General features: G+C 53.8%; 1 protein-coding gene across 2 annotated transcripts in view; it reads left to right on the forward strand.

Annotated features, from left to right (window-relative positions):
• Window positions 1-17,943, forward strand: part of boc (BOC cell adhesion associated, oncogene regulated) — a 40,950-nt gene extending 23,007 nt beyond the window's left edge. For both annotated transcript variants that reach the window (XM_015341673.2, XM_069189865.1), the window contains exons 3-19: window positions 1,187-1,465; window positions 6,521-6,667; window positions 7,292-7,435; window positions 7,858-8,151; window positions 9,476-9,757; window positions 10,729-11,024; window positions 11,740-11,905; window positions 12,025-12,129; window positions 12,702-12,908; window positions 13,281-13,462; window positions 13,586-13,688; window positions 13,787-13,909; window positions 14,123-14,311; window positions 14,571-14,788; window positions 15,525-15,610; window positions 16,098-16,258; window positions 16,355-17,943. In XM_015341673.2, coding sequence (XP_015197159.2) covers window positions 1,187-1,465; window positions 6,521-6,667; window positions 7,292-7,435; window positions 7,858-8,151; window positions 9,476-9,757; window positions 10,729-11,024; window positions 11,740-11,905; window positions 12,025-12,129; window positions 12,702-12,908; window positions 13,281-13,462; window positions 13,586-13,688; window positions 13,787-13,909; window positions 14,123-14,311; window positions 14,571-14,788; window positions 15,525-15,610; window positions 16,098-16,258; window positions 16,355-16,542 — 3,170 coding nt within the window. In that variant the 3' untranslated portion in view covers window positions 16,543-17,943. The remainder of the gene's footprint in view (window positions 1-1,186; window positions 1,466-6,520; window positions 6,668-7,291; window positions 7,436-7,857; window positions 8,152-9,475; window positions 9,758-10,728; window positions 11,025-11,739; window positions 11,906-12,024; window positions 12,130-12,701; window positions 12,909-13,280; window positions 13,463-13,585; window positions 13,689-13,786; window positions 13,910-14,122; window positions 14,312-14,570; window positions 14,789-15,524; window positions 15,611-16,097; window positions 16,259-16,354) is intronic.
• The last annotated feature ends 50 nt before the right edge of the window (window positions 17,944-17,993 follow it).

Consider the following 17,993-nt stretch of genomic DNA (forward strand, 5'->3'; position numbering starts at 1 on the left):
GCAGATCTGCACCTAAAAAATATTTTAATAAGGAAGTATTTATTAGTATTTAATAATAGTATTATTATTATTATTATTATTATTATTATTATTATTTTATTAATTAGTGGGACTAAAATCTTTAAAGTGCATTATTAACCCTTGAGAGTAAAATGACAATTTCTAACCACTCTTAGTTTGTGGGTAGCTGTGGTGTGACTGTGGGCTGAGAGCTGTGGGCGAGGTGTGTCTGTGGGCGGAGAGCTGTGGGCGAGGTGTGTCTGTGGGCGGAGAGCTGTGGGCGCGGTGTGACTGTGGGCGGAGAGCTGTGGGCGCGGTGTGACTGTGGGCGGAGAGCTGTGGGCGAGGTGTGACTGTGGGCGGAGAGCTGTGGGCGCGGTGTGACTGTGGGCGAGGTGTGACTGTGGGCGGAGAGCTGTGGGTGAGGTGTGACTGTGGGCGGAGAGCTGTGGGCGCGGTGTGACTGTGGGCGGAGAGCTGTGGGCGGAGAGCTGTGGGCGAGGTGTGACTGTGGGCGAGGTGTGTCTGTGGGCGGAGAGCTGTGGGCGCGGTGTGACTGGGCGGAGAGCTGTGGGCGAGGTGTGACTGTGGGCGGAGAGCTGTGGGTGAGGTGTGACTGTGGGCGGAGAGCTGTGGGCGCGGTGTGACTGTGGGCGGAGAGCTGTGGGCGTGGTGTGACTGTGGGCGGAGAGCTGTGGGCGTGGTGTGACTGTGGGCGGAGAGCTGTGGGCGCGGTGTGACTGGGCGGAGAGCTGTGGCTCGGTGTGACTGTGGGCGGAGAGCTGTGGGCGAGGTGTGTCTGTGGGCGGAGAGCTGTGGGCGAGGTGTGTCTGTGGGCGGAGAGCTGTGGGCGAGGTGTGTCTGTGGGCGGAGAGCTGTGGGCGAGGTGTGTCTGTGGGCGGAGAGCTGTGGGCGAGGTGTGACTGTGGGCGGAGAGCTGTGGGCGAGGTGTGACTGTGGGCGGAGAGCTGTGGGCGAGGTGTGACTGTGGGCGGAGAGCTGTAGGGGCGCCGTGTCTGTGGGCGGAGAGCTGTAGGCGCGGTGTGACTGTGGGCGGAGAGCTGTAGGCGCGGTGTGACTGTGGGCGGAGAGCTGTGGGCGAGGTGTGACTGTGGGCGGAGAGCTGTAGGCTCTGTAGGCTGTAGGTGGTGTGACGTGGTTGACACTGTTTCTGTTTGTTTTCCAGATGACATACCCAGGTTCACAGTGCAGCCCTCCTCAGTGGTGCAAAAGATGGGGGGCAGGGTCACCCTGTTGTGCAGCGTGGAGCCCCTAACAGCCAATGTCAGCTGGCACCTGAATGGGCAGGAGCTGGGCGAGGGCAATGCCAGTCTGGGGGTACTGGTGCAACCCGACTCCCTCGTCATCCCGTCCCTCAGCAACCTCACCGTCGGGCGCTACCAGTGCATCGCTACGACCGTCGCGGGAGCCCGCGCCAGCGTCCCCGCCAACGTCACTGCAGCAAGTACGTCCACGCCTGGCTCCTGATCCTGTCATCTGAATAAATCCCTAATACGAGAAATTGCATATGGCTAATAAAGTGATCTTACCTTTAGATTAATGCATGTCCTGAGTTCCCATGTGTGAGCCCTGCAATGGACTGGCAACTCATTCAGGAAGAAGTCTCGCCCTGAACCCAGGGCTCCTGGGATAGGCTTTGCACTGCTATGACTCTATGACAGAAATCCGATTCTTTCAGATATTCGAGGGTAGCTCTGTTGGTTCAATTTAAATGTCTCGGCATTTATAGGGTAGCTATTTAGGAAATGCAGAGATGCGTCTTCCAGCTATCTGGAAATAGTGTTCAGCGGGAAATGAATTGGGGGGAAAAAATGACATCATTTCATGGGCTGTTCATGGCCCCGTTGCTCAGGGTTTTGTTTCCTAATTAAACAAGATCAATAACTCAGTGCAAGCATGTTTGCATTGCCCTGGCTGCTCAAGTGTCTCTGGTGCCCCTCCCGGTGAGCCGAGAGGCGAGGTCAGCAGTCTGAGCTTGATAACATGAAGACTGGAGCAAAACCGTTACAGATCGTTCCCGTTTTACTTAGACTAACAAGGCTCCACACTTCCTCTGCACGCCGGCTTTCCCCCCACCCAGGCTTGGCAAAGGAGAGCCGTGTGCACGGAAAAGCAAGATGAAATATGCTGGCCCGTGTCTGTAAGGACATATAAATAATCAGAGCCTGCACAACAAAAACTGGGAATCGAGGTTATTGCACCACCCACCTGGAAAAGGGACATTTATCTGTGAGGCAGGGGCTCTTCACTGGATTAGTGATGCGAAAAGAAGAGCTGAGCGCTGTGGGGGGAGTCTGGGCCCCCCTCCCCAGGGCGCGAGGTCTGGAAAGCGAGGCAGGGGGCGGCTCTGGGATCCGTCATTTTGATTCCCGCCTCTGAGGACCAGAGCCGGGGGCCTCCTGCCTGGATTGAGTTACTCCCAGGGCCTGCCAGCCTCTCGGAAGGGCCGAACGAGCTGAAGAAGAAAGAGGGTCGTTCAGACCGCGCGGCAGGGAGGGCACAGGGAGCCGCGGGTGTTTATACAAATGGTTATCATTTCTTCTGCAGAAAGGAATTGTTTTTCTTCGAGCGCCGAGCGTGGCGGAGTGGGGAGTGCTAAGGCAACAGGGTGAAAAGAATCGCGTTGGGCGTTTGGAACGGGTTTCTCAGTTTGTTCTGCCCCCCCCAAGAAAAAATAAATCGCTCAGAAACGGTATATTGCAGTTTCGCCACAGGCATGCCGCCGCCTCCCCCTTGCTGTTACTGTAAAGGTCAGAGGGGAAGATGACAAGCAGTAAACAGGACGTGAAAACTGTGGAATGCGAGTTTGGAGATTAAGAATGCCCGACCAAGCTATTCTGTTTTGGGTGGAAAGGCGAGCGTGGCATGACTCTGAGCCTCCTGTCAGCAGCCTGGCGTGGAAGCAGGAGACGGGCGAAGTGGCCGGGCCACTTTCCCTTGACACCAGCCGGACGAGAGAGGCGAGCCGCGGGGCATGGTGGGAAATCAAGCTCATGAACTCTCTGAATTGTCTAGTCAGGCCTGAAACCTGCCAGCTGGGGGGGAATGCCTTTCTTCAAGGCTGGTTTAGACAGGCAGCTCATCTCCCTCTCTGCCCAGCAGACGTGAAGTCAGAAGCACTCACGGGCCTGGTGAGACGCCTTACTGCTGACTTCACACTTTATCCAAACACACGTTCCGCGCTGCCAGCCATTTCTGAGCAGGGAGCATCTGTAGAGCAGCACCTGCGGGCTCCCCAGGCATTTCGGACTGGCCGACAGCGACACTGCCTGAATTTTGGATAGTCTGTCAAGATTAAGAACCGTCTTAAAAACTCTTGCCGGCTGTGGTTGCGGACAGTTATGTAAATTCTCGGACGGCTATTGTGCTTGGATTAATGATTACGGACATATCGTTAATGCGTGGGCACTGCATTGCTCTAGTATAGTGTGGCTGTTCCCTGTTCCCGACCAGTCGAAGACGCTGGCGTGTGCGTTAAAGCTGAGCGTTTTAGCTGCATGCTTTTAATAATCGTATCCAAATGGTTTTTGAGAGACTAGTTAAAATTTATCGTGCAGCCATCGCCCAAGTCTGAAATATGATTTTCCCTCCCTCCTGGGGAGAGGCCCAGCGCCTGCATTAAATCCTGAAGTCATGGAAATGCAATTCCTGCTCTGGTTGTCATTGAGGATTAATGATATTTATGAAATAGTTCAGCTTCTTTTTTTAACGTCTGGCTGGCAAAGGTTTCTTAAAAAGTCTGAAGGTTTAGAGATCATTAATCACTTTTATGACTTGCAGAGGGACAGGCGAGTGAGAGATGCTGGTGTGTGTCGATGTGGGGGGAGCTGGTGGGAGTGGGGGGTCTTGGGGTTGCTGCCTTCAAAAGGATTTGAGCAGAGCGTTTTAAATAACCCACCAACATCAGCCTTCCTTTGGGAGTCGGTTCAGAGAAATTCTTTCAAAGTTAGATACCTCTCTTTGTTCACCGCTCAACTTGGACTGGGATTTAAAAGAATAAAATCAAATGTTTTCTGGGGGGGGAAGACGTTCAAACTGAAATACGACTTCAGAATACTCAAGGACGTCTTTGTATCTCCAGGCACTTTGAATAACGTCAAAACGCACTGAGGTTATGCGCTGCTATGATTTAATCTATGGCTCTTGATTTAATTTGTCTGTGTTTACGTGAGCAGCCTGTCTCAGGTCTGATTTTCTGCAGTTACTGGAGCTTTTTTCCAGGAGTTACCGAATTTTAATTTCACGGTGTTAAAGGGGGGAAAAAAGTTAGCTTTGCTCATCATGTTTTAACGCCAACAAACATTATGTAAAACAAGTGGTTGGAAATACGAAATAATTTGCCAAGTAATTTTAAAACAAATGTATTTGAAGTATCCTTCTTGGTGTTTGTGTGTGATCTTAGATCTTAGGCAACAGCAAAGTATAATAATGTGTTGTCTGTTTACTAAACACTGAACTGCAAGAAGCGTAATCTGGCAGCAGACACCTCTAACATCCGTCTTGTTCGAGCTCCATAATTCACTTTTTCTGTTTTTCTACATAACGAGAACCGCTTTCTTACTGGAATTTTTCATAGGCACAAACTCGAGGTCACAAACGAGAGGAGGGGGGCATTAAGCCCGTGTAACACGTTTTGGTCGTTAGTAATTATTCTGAGGGTCTCATCTGAAGGTTTCTGGAAAGAAACCCAAGATTTCGGCTTCAACAGCACGAGCGGGTAGCTTGTTCCCTGAAGCGCCTCGTGAAAAACCCCCCGGTGCTCGGTTTTAAATGCACTTCCTCGTAGTTTCCACGTTCACTAGTGTCCTGGGCTTCGGGTTTCTCTCTTCGTTCCAAGCCTTTCCGCTGGGCTGACTTTGTCAACCCTTTTTGAGGATTTTGAGTCCTTGGATCAGGGGCCCTTATAATCTTCTCTGCTGAAGACTAAACTAAACAGGCCCGGTTCCTGGTTTCCTGTCCCTGTCGGACATTCCTTTAAACCCGGGACTGCGTCTTCAATCACACTTCAAGAGGCCATCGGTGTTGTAATATGGCGGTGACTGTCCCGGTGCCTGCAGAGGGCGGGGGGTGCGTTTTGGGAGCGGGGGAGGGGGAAAGGTGTAGCTGCAGGGATCTGGCAGGGGAGACTGTGAAAACAAGGGCGAAATGGTTTTTGCAAGAGCAAGCAGTATGCAGGCGCTGTCTCGTCTCCCCTGTGAAACCCGAGCCTGTCGAAAGAGGCAAGCCAGCATCCTGAGTTTCTCACTTCTCCTGGCTTGGGGCGGCCCGACCCGCAGAGCCCTCCAGCCCCCACGTCTTGCCTGGCAGTGGGAGGAGGCAGGAATGCAGGCAGGACAGAGTACCTGTCACTGCCGACCGGAGGAGTGCGCTGGCTGTTTGACAGAGAGCAGAAAAGGCAGCCGTTCGTCTGGAGAAAGAGTCAGCCTTTCAGGGCAGTGGTTTTACATGCGCTGACAGGAAAGTGAGCAGTAAAAAAAGTGCCAGTCAGTCACAGGGGGAGAAACCCTGCTGGATCGAAAGGAATCCCAACAACACTTGAGTTTCAGAAGACATGCGAACTTTTGAACTGGTCTGCAGATGTGTTTTCTCATTCCGGACCGTGTTGGTGTGTAGTTTATTAACAGGCAGTCATGCAGTGTGCCTAATCTGTTTCTCTGACTAATCAAGTTCTGTTCAAAATTACCTTGATTCTTCTTGATGGATCCTCAAGTGTCCAGGAAACTGATTCATTACAAAAGAGTCCCCAGTGTGCTCTGGTATGTTCATCAGGGAACACTGAAGTGATACAAGACGGCGAATTCGCATGTACTGAACATAAAAATATTTCCAGGATCTCTGGGAAGGCAGTAGTCTGCAAAAGGGAGCTGGCACAGACCGCCTTTTTTTTTTTTCCAAATCATGCAGGCCTTGTTGTCTCCTGTAATTGCCCCCTTGAGTGTTCCTCTCCCCTCCTGCTTCTGCTCCTTGTCGTCCCTCCCCCTCCACAGTTCCACCCCTCTGGGGTTCAGAGGCTGGTTTAGCCTCTCCCCACCCAGGCCCTGTTGGTTACCCTGGCGTGATGGCTGATGTCTGACGGTGCTGGTCCTGCGCTCTGTGCCCACATGTTGGAGCCTCCCTTCTGACTGGTGTTCCTTTCCCCCAAAACAGGGGAGAGCTACACTGTCTCCCCAACCCCCGCTCCCTTAAGGTCGAGAGGGCGACACTGCCTAGATGGTTTCTCTGGGGACAGAGATCTCGTTTGTTTGGTTAACTTCAGATGGTAAAAACCGTGGACGCCCTTTCGTTTTAAGGGCCGGCGCAGAAGTTCTTTTAACAGGTGTTAGGATGAGCCTTATGCGCCAGAGAGCCAGTCTTGTAACGCGTCAGAAAGTATTGGCTTAATTCATTCCCCGGACTGCTGTAGGTGTTCGCCTGTCCGGTGGGGGGCGATCGGGGCGCTCAGACCTGGCGAGGCGCCCAGACCAGGTCCGAGCGTCACGCCCCCCGTGTCTCTGCGCAGAGCTGCGGGACTTCGAGCCCGACGACCAGCAGGACATCGAGGTGGACGAGGGGAACACGGCAGTCATCGAGTGCCACCTCCCCGAGAGCCAGCCCAAGGCCCAGGTCCGCTACAGCGTCAAGCAGGAGTGGCTGGAAACCTCGAAAGGTGAGGCCCCCGATCTGCCCGATCTGCCGCCGCGCCTGGAGCCTGTTGTTGGCCTTCACGCAGCTGAAGCTTTAAAACGGCTGGGAGGCAGAGGAGACGGGACGGGTGTTGTGGCGTACTCCCCTGGGTGAGAGCTGCTGATGAAATTAATCTCCTTGCCGTGTGAGCCCTCGAGGCCCCTCCTAGGGACTGCCTGGTGGTCCCGGCAGCGAGTCCATACTGCAGCGCTCGCTGTGTGGTCAATCTGGAAGACTCTCGTGGCAGATGAGGGAGTTATTCAGAGAATTCTGAAACTCAGAAGCTTGTTTATCATTTGGAGATTCACTCCTTCGTTGCAGAAGGACCGCTTCAGTTTATTGCAGATCGATGGCGCTGTGCTTTAAGGAGGGGGCAAAAAAAGCAGCCATCACCGTTATGCAATTATGAACTGATTGTCTTCTCATTGAGTTTGGATTTTTGCAGTTCTTAAGAAAAAAGAGCTCTCTTCCTCAGAGCCTTTTAAAACAAAATAAGCTTGTCAAGACCAAATTTAACTCCTACCAGTTTACCAGCTTAGCTATTGCTCCGATGTCGACACGCCCCGGTGCGCGAGGAAGTGACGAGAGTGCCCCCTGTCTTCTCCAGGAAATTACCTGATCATGCCGTCTGGGAACCTGCAGATCGTCAACGCCACCCAGGAGGACGAGGGCACGTACAAGTGCGCGGCCTACAACCCCGTGACGCAGGAAGTGAAGACCTCTTCCTCCACAGACCGGCTGCGGATCAGACGTAAGCAGAGGCTTGGGGAAGGCTCTCCCCGCCCGCGCCCAGGAGCTCCTGGCTGCACCAGGCCCGGTGCGGCAGCAGCAGCAAACCAGCTGCTGTCACGCGCTGCACGCTATTCTGTACTTCCAGGGCGCTTGGCGGAGATTTAGAGGCAGCTCTGTCATCAGGGTCACACGTTTGATGTGGTACAGTGAAGCCAACATGGAGGAAAAGAACAATGACAACAATATGGCCCATGCTTCTAATCCACATATGTTCTGGATACAGTACTGTCAATTACTGTATGATTTGTGTTAAGCTCCTTGAGAACACTGTGTGTAAGAATAAAGTTGCTTGATATATGGACGTCACATCGCAGGCCTGCTCCACAGGGCCCGTCTCTGTGCTCGGCGGTAACTTCCCCCCTCTCTCTCTCTCCTCTGAAGGCGCGAGCGCGGAGGCGGCGCGGATCATCTACCCTCCCGGCTCGCGGTCCATCATCGTGACCAAGGGCCAGCGCCTGGTGCTGGAGTGCGTGGCCAGCGGCATCCCTCCCCCGCAGGTCACCTGGGCCAAGGACGGCGCCGACCTGCGGCCGCACAACAAGACGCGCTTCCTGCTGAGCAACCTGCTGATCGACGCCACCAGCGAGGCCGACTCGGGGACGTACGTCTGCCAGGCGGACAACGGCATGGGCCCGCTGGGCACCGCCTCCATCGTGTACAGCGTGCAGGTGCTGGGTACGTGCCGCTGCGCCGCGCCGCCTCTGCTCCCGAGAGAAACGAGAACAGCGGGAAGGTTGTCCGGTGTTTAGCGGCTTATTGGTCAGGGATCTCCTGTCCAGCTGGCGCCTGTAGGCAGGCAGGGTATCGGCTTCAACGGCATGGCTGGGTAGCTTGTTCCACGCTCCCACCACCCGCTGTGTAAAGAAGTCCTTCCTAAAGATCTTGCAAAGGGGGGAATTTTCTCCCTCACAGAAAGCCTTGCTTGGCGTTTTCCAGCGCCTGCTGACAGACTGTCCTGGGTGTGTTCTTCAGATCTTGTGTCAACGAGAAAGAATGTAGCCTCTGGGTTTCATTGAGTGAAACACTGGGGGGGAAAAAACAAAAATTAAAAGCAAAATTAATATAAGGCTTTGTGTCTGGAAATAAAAACTGAATACCAATAGCTTTTGTTTTTAATAAAGATTTCGCTTGTCTCAGGTTCTGGGCAGCTGTTATTAATATCCTAACAGATTGCTCCTGGTCTAACCAGCATTTTTCTGCATTGAAACGGATTCAGATTCAGCCAACCATCAACTTCATTGGGCGCATCACGTTAGTTTGTTCTGTAAATAAGAGAAATGACTGGCATGTTATTGTAGAGTCAGCGTTGAGCTGTTTCTGTTTAGCGTGCACTGTGTAAGGAAACACCGTTGACGTTCGGGGTTATGAAAGCTACAGACTCTTAACGTGGAAACTCCAGAGTTCTTTACGTTCGACTTTCCCGTCGTTGCAACCTCGCACCATCACACCGGCACTTGGTTTCACTCCGAGCGCTTATCACGCCTCGTTGTCCTCGGCGGGCTCTTCCGGAATCTTCCGGGATCCGGCACGGAGCCTCGCGCCAGGAAGTGGCGCCGGGCCTTGGTTGGTTGCACCTATCCCGCCCGGATAGCGGGACTCGAGAGGCCGTGAAAGCCGCATCACAGCTGTGCCTTGGAAGGGCTGCGGCTGCTGCTGCCCTGCTGCCCGAGCTGGACAGCGGGGTGGTTTGTGTTTGGGAGGCCGTGGCACTGCGGACGACGGGTAGACGGAGACCAGTCAGTCGACTGAAATGCGTTCTGTTGCTTCGTTCTTTGGGATCGGTGGTTGGTGAGCTGTTTTCCCGAATCCCGAAAACAGAATGGAACTGCGAGGACGCGCAGGGCCGTGGTCTGGGGTTTGGGGTGTGTTTTCCGGTGTTTTCTGGGGGTGTTGGGGAGGGGCTCGTCTCCTTGCCGGCGCGGTCGAGCCGTGCCCGAGGGGCTCGTCTCTGTGCGGGGTGATGCGCTGTCCTCACGCTCCGCCCTGCGCTACCCTGCAGAGCCACCGGAGGTCAGCGTGGAGCTGCAGCCGCCGCCGCAGCAGCTGGTGCCCTGGGGGGAGACCGTGCGCTTCAGCTGCAGCGCCCGCGGGAACCCGCCGCCCTCCGTGGTGTGGCTGCACAACGCCCGGCCCCTTGCCCCGACGCCGCGCCACCGCCTGTCCGCCCGCCTGCTGCGCGTGCTCAGCGTGGGGCCGCAGGACGAAGGCATCTACCAGTGCATGGCGGAGAACGGGGTGGGCAGCTCGCAGGCCGCGGCCCGCCTCATCACCGTGCCGAACGGTCAGTACCCCCCCCACTAACATCCTGCTTTAGCAATTGTGTGATCGTTAGCCTAATTATGCTATTAGGTCATAACTGGTCCAGATCGGCTTTCCGACCGCCCTTCGTTTAGCCAAATGCCCCGAGAAGCTGGTCTTCCACCACGGAAGAAGTAAACCTTCTTCGCCTGGTCAGAAAGCGCAGGTGGTGTGAAGGCAGTGTAGCCCCCGCCTCTCTGTAGAAGACCACGAGAGAGGTTCCGGCCGCGTCTGGAAAGGTGGCTGGGGCATTATCATCGCCCTGGCTGGGTAGCTCGTTCTCGAGTCCCACCTGTCTTTTGTGATTCCCCTGCCTCTCTCGTGATCGGGTCAAGTGCGGAATCGCGTTGGAGGGAAAATAAATGTCTCCGTGAATCTGCCTGGACCACCGGGGTTGTATTTCTGTTAGTTCTTGTCTTTTGGAAGATGTCCAGTCAATTCGGAGCCGGTGGCTGGTAATGCCGATACGTTTTTAATTTTTCCGCGACCGTCTTTTTTAAGGTGAGGCGGTGGCTCTGAGGCTGTGCAACGTGGGGCGTGTTTAAAGCGCACGATCCCTGTGCGAGCTCCAGGCGGCCCGCGGTGCTCCGGCTCAGGCAGTACTGTGTGGGAGCTGGCAGCTCTGGAATTCCTGACGGGAAAATAGAAGCCAGATGAGAGGGCTTAGACAGCAGTGAACTCAGCTGCTGAAACGCTCAGCTGGATTCGTTTTCCAAGACTTAATTTCCCAAGATCCATCTTGGAGCTTGAGACGGCCAGTTTTTGTAAAATTGTTTATTTCCAGAATGGTGCAGTAATTACAGGAGTCGGTCTTCAAGTATCAACGTAGAGTATCATTGTCCCCACTTGCTTCCAAATCTAAATCCGCCTTTCGGCCGAGTTCATTTTTGCTCTTGAAGAGGGTTTTTTTTTTTTTTTTTTTTTTTTCACGCGTGCCTGTTTTCAATTTCACAGGGACGGCGTCCAAAGCGGGGAAACAGCTCCCCGTGGACTTCCTCCCTCTTCCCGATGTCCTGCGGCCTTTGAGCCCAGACAAGATCCTCATAGACCGCACCTCGCAGAAGCCTGGGGCCGCGGGGCCGGCCGGTCCCCCAGACTGCTCAGGGCTCTCCGGGCAGGTGTCGCCAGCCGAGGCCCCGGTCATCCTCAGCCTGCCCCGCACCGGCAAGGCCGACTCGTATGAGTTGCTATGGAAACCGAGGCATGATGGAGGCGCTCCTGTCCTGGAGTACGTCGTCAAGTACAGAAAGGTAAACCAAAGAAATGGGTCTAGATGATAATTCCTCACACCTCTGTAGTGCTTTTCTGGACACTCCACTCAAAGCACTTTACAGGTAATGGGGATCCCCTCCACCGCCACCAATGTGCAGCCCCCACCTGGATGATGCGACGGCACCAGTCCACTCCCCACACACCAGCCCTCACTGGGGAGGAGAGCAGAGTGATGAAGCCAGTTCAGAGATGGGTGTTATTAGGAGACCATGACTGGTAAAGGCCAATGGGAAATTTGGAGAAACACCCTGGGATTTTTAATGACCAAAGAGAGTCAGGCCCTCGGTTTTACGTCTCATCCGAAGGATGGTGCCTTTTTACAGTATAGTCTCCCTGTCACTGTACTGGAGCATTAGGACTGCAGGGTTAGCGCCCCCTGCTATCCCCACTAACACCTCTTCCAGCAGCAACCTGAGATTTTCGCAGGAGGTCTCTGATCCAGGTACTGGCCAGGCTCACACCTGCTGAGCTTCAGTGGGCTGCCAGTTGCGATATGGCTGCTGGCTTGATGCTGCTGTTGTAGGGCACTTGGTGGTTGTCAGCTGATGCCTGCATGAGAACAGGACAGCGATTGAGCGTGCAATTCATCTTCTGTTTGCATGATGCTGACCTGGGGTGAAATCATTTGTATACGTTAATCATGAAAGGGAATTTGGCTGACACAAACTTTGGCCGTCCCCCTCCGCTCCCCAGGCAGGAGACTCCTCCGACGACTGGACCATGCTCACCGTCCCCGGGACGCTGCACAAGCTCGCCCTGACCAGGCTGGACCCGGCCAGCCTGTACGAGGTGGAGATGGCCGCCCGGAACTGCGCCGGGCTGGGCCAGGCTGCCATGATGACCTTCCGAACCGGGAAAGGTAACCGAGCCCCCGTGGCCCCCCGACACCCGCACAGAGCCCTTTCTCAAGATCTCGCGTCGCACTCCGGACTTCCTGATGCCGGTAACTAGTCCGTGTCCGTTTCTGGCTCCTCCCAGGTCGCAGCAACGCGCAGAAGGTGCAAGTCCCGGGCCTCAGCGGGCAGGAAGAGTTTCAGAAGGACTTCGCGAAGGGGAAAGTGCTGATGGAGGCCCGCCTGTCCCGTACGTCTGCCTGCGGAGTCTCCGGCCTCCCTCTGCCGTCTCTAATCCTCGGGACTTTCCTCCTCAGCCCTTCCAGCCTAGTCTTCATAACGCTGCCCTCCTGAAGTCTGTTGCTCATACCAAATGCTGTTGTAGTAGCATGCACAGGAACTAAACCTCTTCGAGATCGAGAAAACATCTTTCTCTCGTCATATTAACCCTAATGATTTGTCTCTCTCTCTCTCTCTCTTTCTCTTTTCTTATCTTTCTTGTATCGGGCGTAGGATAACCAGGCCGTAAGTGTTGTGCATGCAGCTGTACCTTGTGTTTGACTGTATTCTGTTGGTCCTTCATGCTTGTAATAATGGGTTCATGCTGAAGTGAGTGGTAGGTGTGTGGGTTTGGAGGCAAATATTTCCTAAGCTGCACTTTTACATTAGCTTGCCTGCTCTGGGAGTACAGTACAGTAAGGGTTCTCACTCATTTTTGTAAGCTCCTCATTTCCTTCATCTGATGTTTTGCTGCCGTAGCACACAATGCTCGTGAGGGAGCACTAGTCCCGGTTGTTAACGCCAGTCTGTCTCGCCCCTCAGCTCCGGAAGCACCCGACCGGCCCACCATCTCCATGGCGTCGGAGACCTCGGCCTACGTCACCTGGATCCCGCGGGGGAACCGCGGCTTCCCCATCCAGTCCTTCCGCGTGGAGCACAAGAAGCTGAAGAAGGGAGGGGACTGGGTCGTCGCCGTCGCCAACATCCCCCCCTCCCGCCTCTCGGTGGAGATCACGGGGCTGGAGAAAGGTACGGGAAGGCGGGAAGGGAGCGGCCGCGAGTGGGGAAAGCCGGTGCGCGGGTTAACCTCCCCACCCCCCGGTTCAAAGTTCGGTTTCGGGTGCCGCTCCAGGGGAACGTGGCGCGGGAGTTAGCCATGCGTTTGAGCGTCTCTGTCGGGCCCCGCGGGAGGTGACCGGACTTGCCGGCCGTTCCCGTCTTTTCCTTTTCCCGACGGTGTTGTGTCGTAGCCCGTCTGCGGGGTACGGATTGGGTCCGAATTCGGAGCTGCGGGACCGTGGGGTTTTTGGCTCGCGCGTGCCGGCATGTCTGGCTGGGGATCCGGAAAGTGTCCGAGCGGAGGGGCGTCTTTCTGACAGCTGGGTCTCCTCCTTCGCACAGGCACCTCCTACAAGTTCCGGGTGCGCGCGGTCAACGTGCTTGGCGAAAGTCCACCCAGCGCTCCCTCCAAGGCCTACACCGTCTCGGGCAGCGGGCACCGCCCCTACGAGCGCCCCGTGGCCGGCCCTTACATCACCTACAACGAAGCCATCAACGAGACCACCATCATGCTCAAGTGGACGGTAAGGAGAGCCGGTCTTGACCTCGCAGATGGGCGACGTCATCACGCCACATAAGGCCGGAGGTGAATGAAAAGCGGAATCGCAATAAAATGGGGATTTCTTTTTGTGCCTTGTCTCTCTCAGTACACGCCTACGAACAACAACACTCCCATCTATGGGTTTTACATCTTTTACCGACCCACGGACAGCGACAACGACAGCGACTACAAGAAGGACGTCGTGGAGGGTAAGGAAGTGGATCGGCACTGATCCCGATCCTTTGATTTCCGGCCTCGGCCTGAGGTGTGTGTCCCCTGACCGTGTTGCTGCCCCCCTCTCTCCCAGGCGATCGTTATTGGCACTCCATCACCGACCTGCAGCCCGAAACGGCGTACGACATCAAGATGCAGTGCTTCAACGAGGGCGGGGAAAGCGAGTTCGGCAACGTCGTCATCCTGGAGACCAAAGGTGAGTCTGCTCGGCTGCAGCCCCCTCGACCCCCCCGGAACAAAGGTTCAGCTCGTTATCTTATTTAAATAAGCGTCCCTCATCAGGATTCTACCTTTCGCGGTTCGCTGGTTTGCCCTGTTGGACGGGTGCCGAGCTCGTGTGGGTTGCGCGACTATCTCGAGTGGATCTGTTTCCCGCAGCTTCACGCGTCTCGTTTCCTCTGCCCCGCAGCGCGCAAGCACTCCCGCCCCCCGCCGGTGGAGGCCACCTCTCACTCCACAGAGACAGGGGGCGCTGTGGCGACCGTGCCGCGCTCCAGCGACCTGCCCTACCTCATCGTGGGCGTGGTGCTGGGGGCCCTCGTCTTCATCATCGTTGCCTTCATCCCCTTCTGCCTGTGGAGGGCCTGGGCCAAGCAGAGTGAGTGTCTTCACCCCTCCGGTTTTATTTCTGAAGATCCGTTCAGCACTAGAGAAGAAATGACAGCGAATCACACCTCCAGTCATCACAAATGCTTCTACACAAAGCTCTCAATTCATTAACCGAGATCACAACGAAAGCATAATGCTCTGCTTGATGACGACTGTAAAACTTTCACTGCAGACCAGACCCACAAATGACATTCTCCTCTTTTAATTGTTTTGTATTATTGCAATGATCTTCATTGGTCTGCCTGCAGAGCAAACGACAGACCTGTGTTTCCCAGCTGTGGCTGCCCCAGTGTCGTCGTGCCAGTATACCATGGTGCCCCTGCAGGGTGTGGTGCTGACTCCGGGGCACTGCACTGCAGATGCTGCCCTCCTGCCCCAGTTTTCCAGCTCCCACCTCCCTCTGCCCCTCGGTGACTACACTGCCAACGGCAAGGTGCCTGGGTACTGCCTCTCCGACCTGCACCAGGTGAGCATGCTCGTGCCTCTCATCAGATCAGCCCCGTTGCGGTGTGTTGATACTTGCGGAGAACTTCCTACAGCCTGTGTGTCTGCGTCCTGTGAGACAAATCTCTGGTACAGCCGGTACAGATCCTGTAAAACAGGATCATTTTTTATGGATAACACATGAGCACCCCTCAGGAGTGGTTAAAGGGGAGGTGAAATGGTTGCTTCTTCGGAGACAGAAGATGAAAAGATGTTTCCTTTATCCAGACCGTAGAGCTGTAGACTACAATCTCAGCCATCTCAAGATGTCAGTGTAAAAGGAGATTTCGCAGTCTTGTTTTTTTTTGTTTATAATGGGACTTATTACACCGAATTCCTTAAGACAAACATCTGCTGGTCTCCTCATCTTCCTGTGGTTCTGTCCCAGACTGGTGAGGATGGGACGTGTGTAAAATATCCACAGAGGACGTTTTGTTTACTATGGGCTGGACGTCACTCTTATTAGGAGCAGTGGCGTAAGCGGTGAACGTTCTGGGATTATTGGGGGTTTTCAGTTTCGTTTCTGCAAGCCTGCGAAAGGAGAGCTCTGTTCTAGGCTTGGCGTGCGTGCAGCGAGCCGGTTGAGCAAACCTACCCAGAATTCTCTGTGTGGAGGAAGACAGACTCCAGAAGGTCTGTGAGAGGAGAGGGGGGAGGGGGGGAGGACGCAGATCTGTCCAGGGCCGTGGCCTTGACTCTTGTTAACCCTTCTGTTCCAGGGTGGTGTGGAGTGTGCAATGGAGTGCAGCGCCCTGCTCCCGCAGGCTCCCAATGGCAGACCGGCTGCCTGCCTCTACTCTGAAAGGTCAGCATCTCCCCTTTCACCGAAACGCCACCAGGCTGCCAGGGCTGTGCGTGCCGTAACGCCCCATTTTCTCCCCAGGAAAATCATTGATGGTGTCAAAAGCCTGTTTGATCTGGTATTCCAGTTCAATTTTTTCACTTGGAAGTCTCTAACATGAAAACACAAGGTTGCATTCGCTTTATTTTACGTTTCTTTTTCTGTGGTTTTAAAACCAGCGACGCGGACAGGCTGCTGTAAATGTGTAGGGAGGCAGAATACCAGTGGCCCATTGAGAGCACAAGTCCGGAACTGCCTGAAAGCTTGTAGAGGCAAGATCATCCCTGGGGGGGGATTTTAATGTTTGACCCTCTGTATTCGAGAGGGGCCGTGCAGCTCTGCTGAAGAGGTATAGCAGTTGGGGGTTTTTATACAGCGCTTGTGACTTGCCGGGCGTGCTGGTGGGGTTACGGCTCTTCTGCTCTCACTCCTGGCTCGGGAATTTCCGCAGGGTCCCCGAAGCGGACCCAGATGACCAGTGCTGCCTTGCCGATGGCTCGGCCTGCCCGGGCCTCCGCACCCCTGCGGGGCCCCCTGGCTTGTGTCAGGTGACTGGAGGCGACTCCCATTGTGGGGCAAAGGGTACAGGCGGAGAGCGTCCCATTAGCGCGGGTGAGTGTTGCGTGGCCTCTCTCGGCGAGCGGGATTTCTCAGATTTCTTCCGTGTTGTGCGCCTGTGCCCTGTAACGCCCCCTCCCCTCTGTGCAGGCTTGCCGTGCAGCGCGGTCCTAACTCCGGTGGAAGAGGCCGAGACTCCAGAGCCCCTGCAGTGTCAGAGCTGCTGCGGTGCGTCGAGACCGTGGTCCCAGCATGCCCTGGAACAGGAAGTGGCTGACACGGGCCACGGTGAAACAGACTTGGGTGAAAGGGGGGCGCAGAACTCATTGGATGAGTAAGAACTGTCAAAAAGAAAAAAAAAAGTATTTATTTTTGTATAACAAACATATTTATATATTTATGCTTTGTAAATAGTGATATGTGTTTTGTTATACTGTACATATGGGGGGGGGACATTTATTTTTTTAATTATAGAACCAATAAAAAGAGATGGATCTATCCTGGTACAATTCCCAGAACAACAGTTTTCTCTAGAGGATAAAGGGAGTGTTTTTCTGTTGTGGCTCCAATTTCTTCTTGTAGCAAGGAAATTTCAACTCATGCTCCACACCCGTTATTGGTTTTAATACAAGCGTTCCCCACGCAATTTATATTTTTGACTTTTCCTTGACAACAAGTAGAGAAGCTGGAGTTAAATTCCCAAGTTGCAATATGTTTCTTAAACGTTTGTGCATTAAACATGGAGAGGGGAAAAACCCATCACAACGCATCATCGGCTCAGCCACCGAGTCCCTCCAAGGGCCATGACGGAGATGGGACAGGACCGGCACCCCCAGGCAGCAGCCGTGTGTGAGATCGTGGGGCACTAGATGGCGAAGCTGCGCGGTGAAGACACCTGCTTTGTCTCCTCTTCCCGTCTCGCGTTCTGCGCTTCCTTCAGGATCACTGTAACTGCGCCACAGGCTCGGGCCCCACTGTGCTCTGTAGATACTGTATATGTGAGATGGCAGAAACTGTCTGCATTTATTGTATAGTATTAGTTTTTGCATGGTCAAAGTATTTTGTACAGCCTTACATATAACTGAATGTGATGTGTTGGAGCATTAACAATATTAACGGAAACCATGAATGTGAGTTAAAAGTGTGCTGCCTATTGTATCATGGAAGGGAAAGGAAGCTTTTGTTTAGTTCTGGTGGCTTCAGATGCTCTTAGAAATCTGAATGTATCTTTGAAAGTGGAATACTCTGATAAAACTGGCTTTTAATGACATTCCTCATGTTTATTACTGAATGGATGGGACTTACTTAACTTCACTAAATCATTAGGAACCTTTTCCTAAGGGCGTATCATTTATTCTTTCAAAACAATAACACTACTGCTGAGTGAGCCAGTACTGCCTGAAGTGTTTCCTGTGAGTCTGACGATCTGTAAGTCCCCACGGATGTATTAGTTAGCAGAATTATTGTATAAGAAAGCTTAAAGCTCTATATTAAGTGTATTGTGAGACGGGACACGTAGGGGTGGGTTTGTCAACACAGAAGTGAAAAGACAGGCACTGTTTTAGCTGGAATCTTTAGTTGCAGAACATGCGCCTCAGAGATGAAGGATTCTGTATTATTTTTCCAAGATCAAGTGTCCCAGGGTTATCTTTTACTGTTTTATTACATTATATGTATTTCAGAACAATAGCAAATGCTTTCCGAGCAGGAACGCCTGTAAATAAAGCTGAAGAAACTGATGCCGTGTTGGTCTTCACAGTCTTGTTGTCCTTCACATCGCGCCACACTT

The sequence above is a fragment of the Lepisosteus oculatus genome, chromosome 5 (assembly GCF_040954835.1).
Source record: "Lepisosteus oculatus isolate fLepOcu1 chromosome 5, fLepOcu1.hap2, whole genome shotgun sequence".
Classification (NCBI taxonomy): Eukaryota; Metazoa; Chordata; class Actinopteri; order Semionotiformes; family Lepisosteidae; genus Lepisosteus; species Lepisosteus oculatus.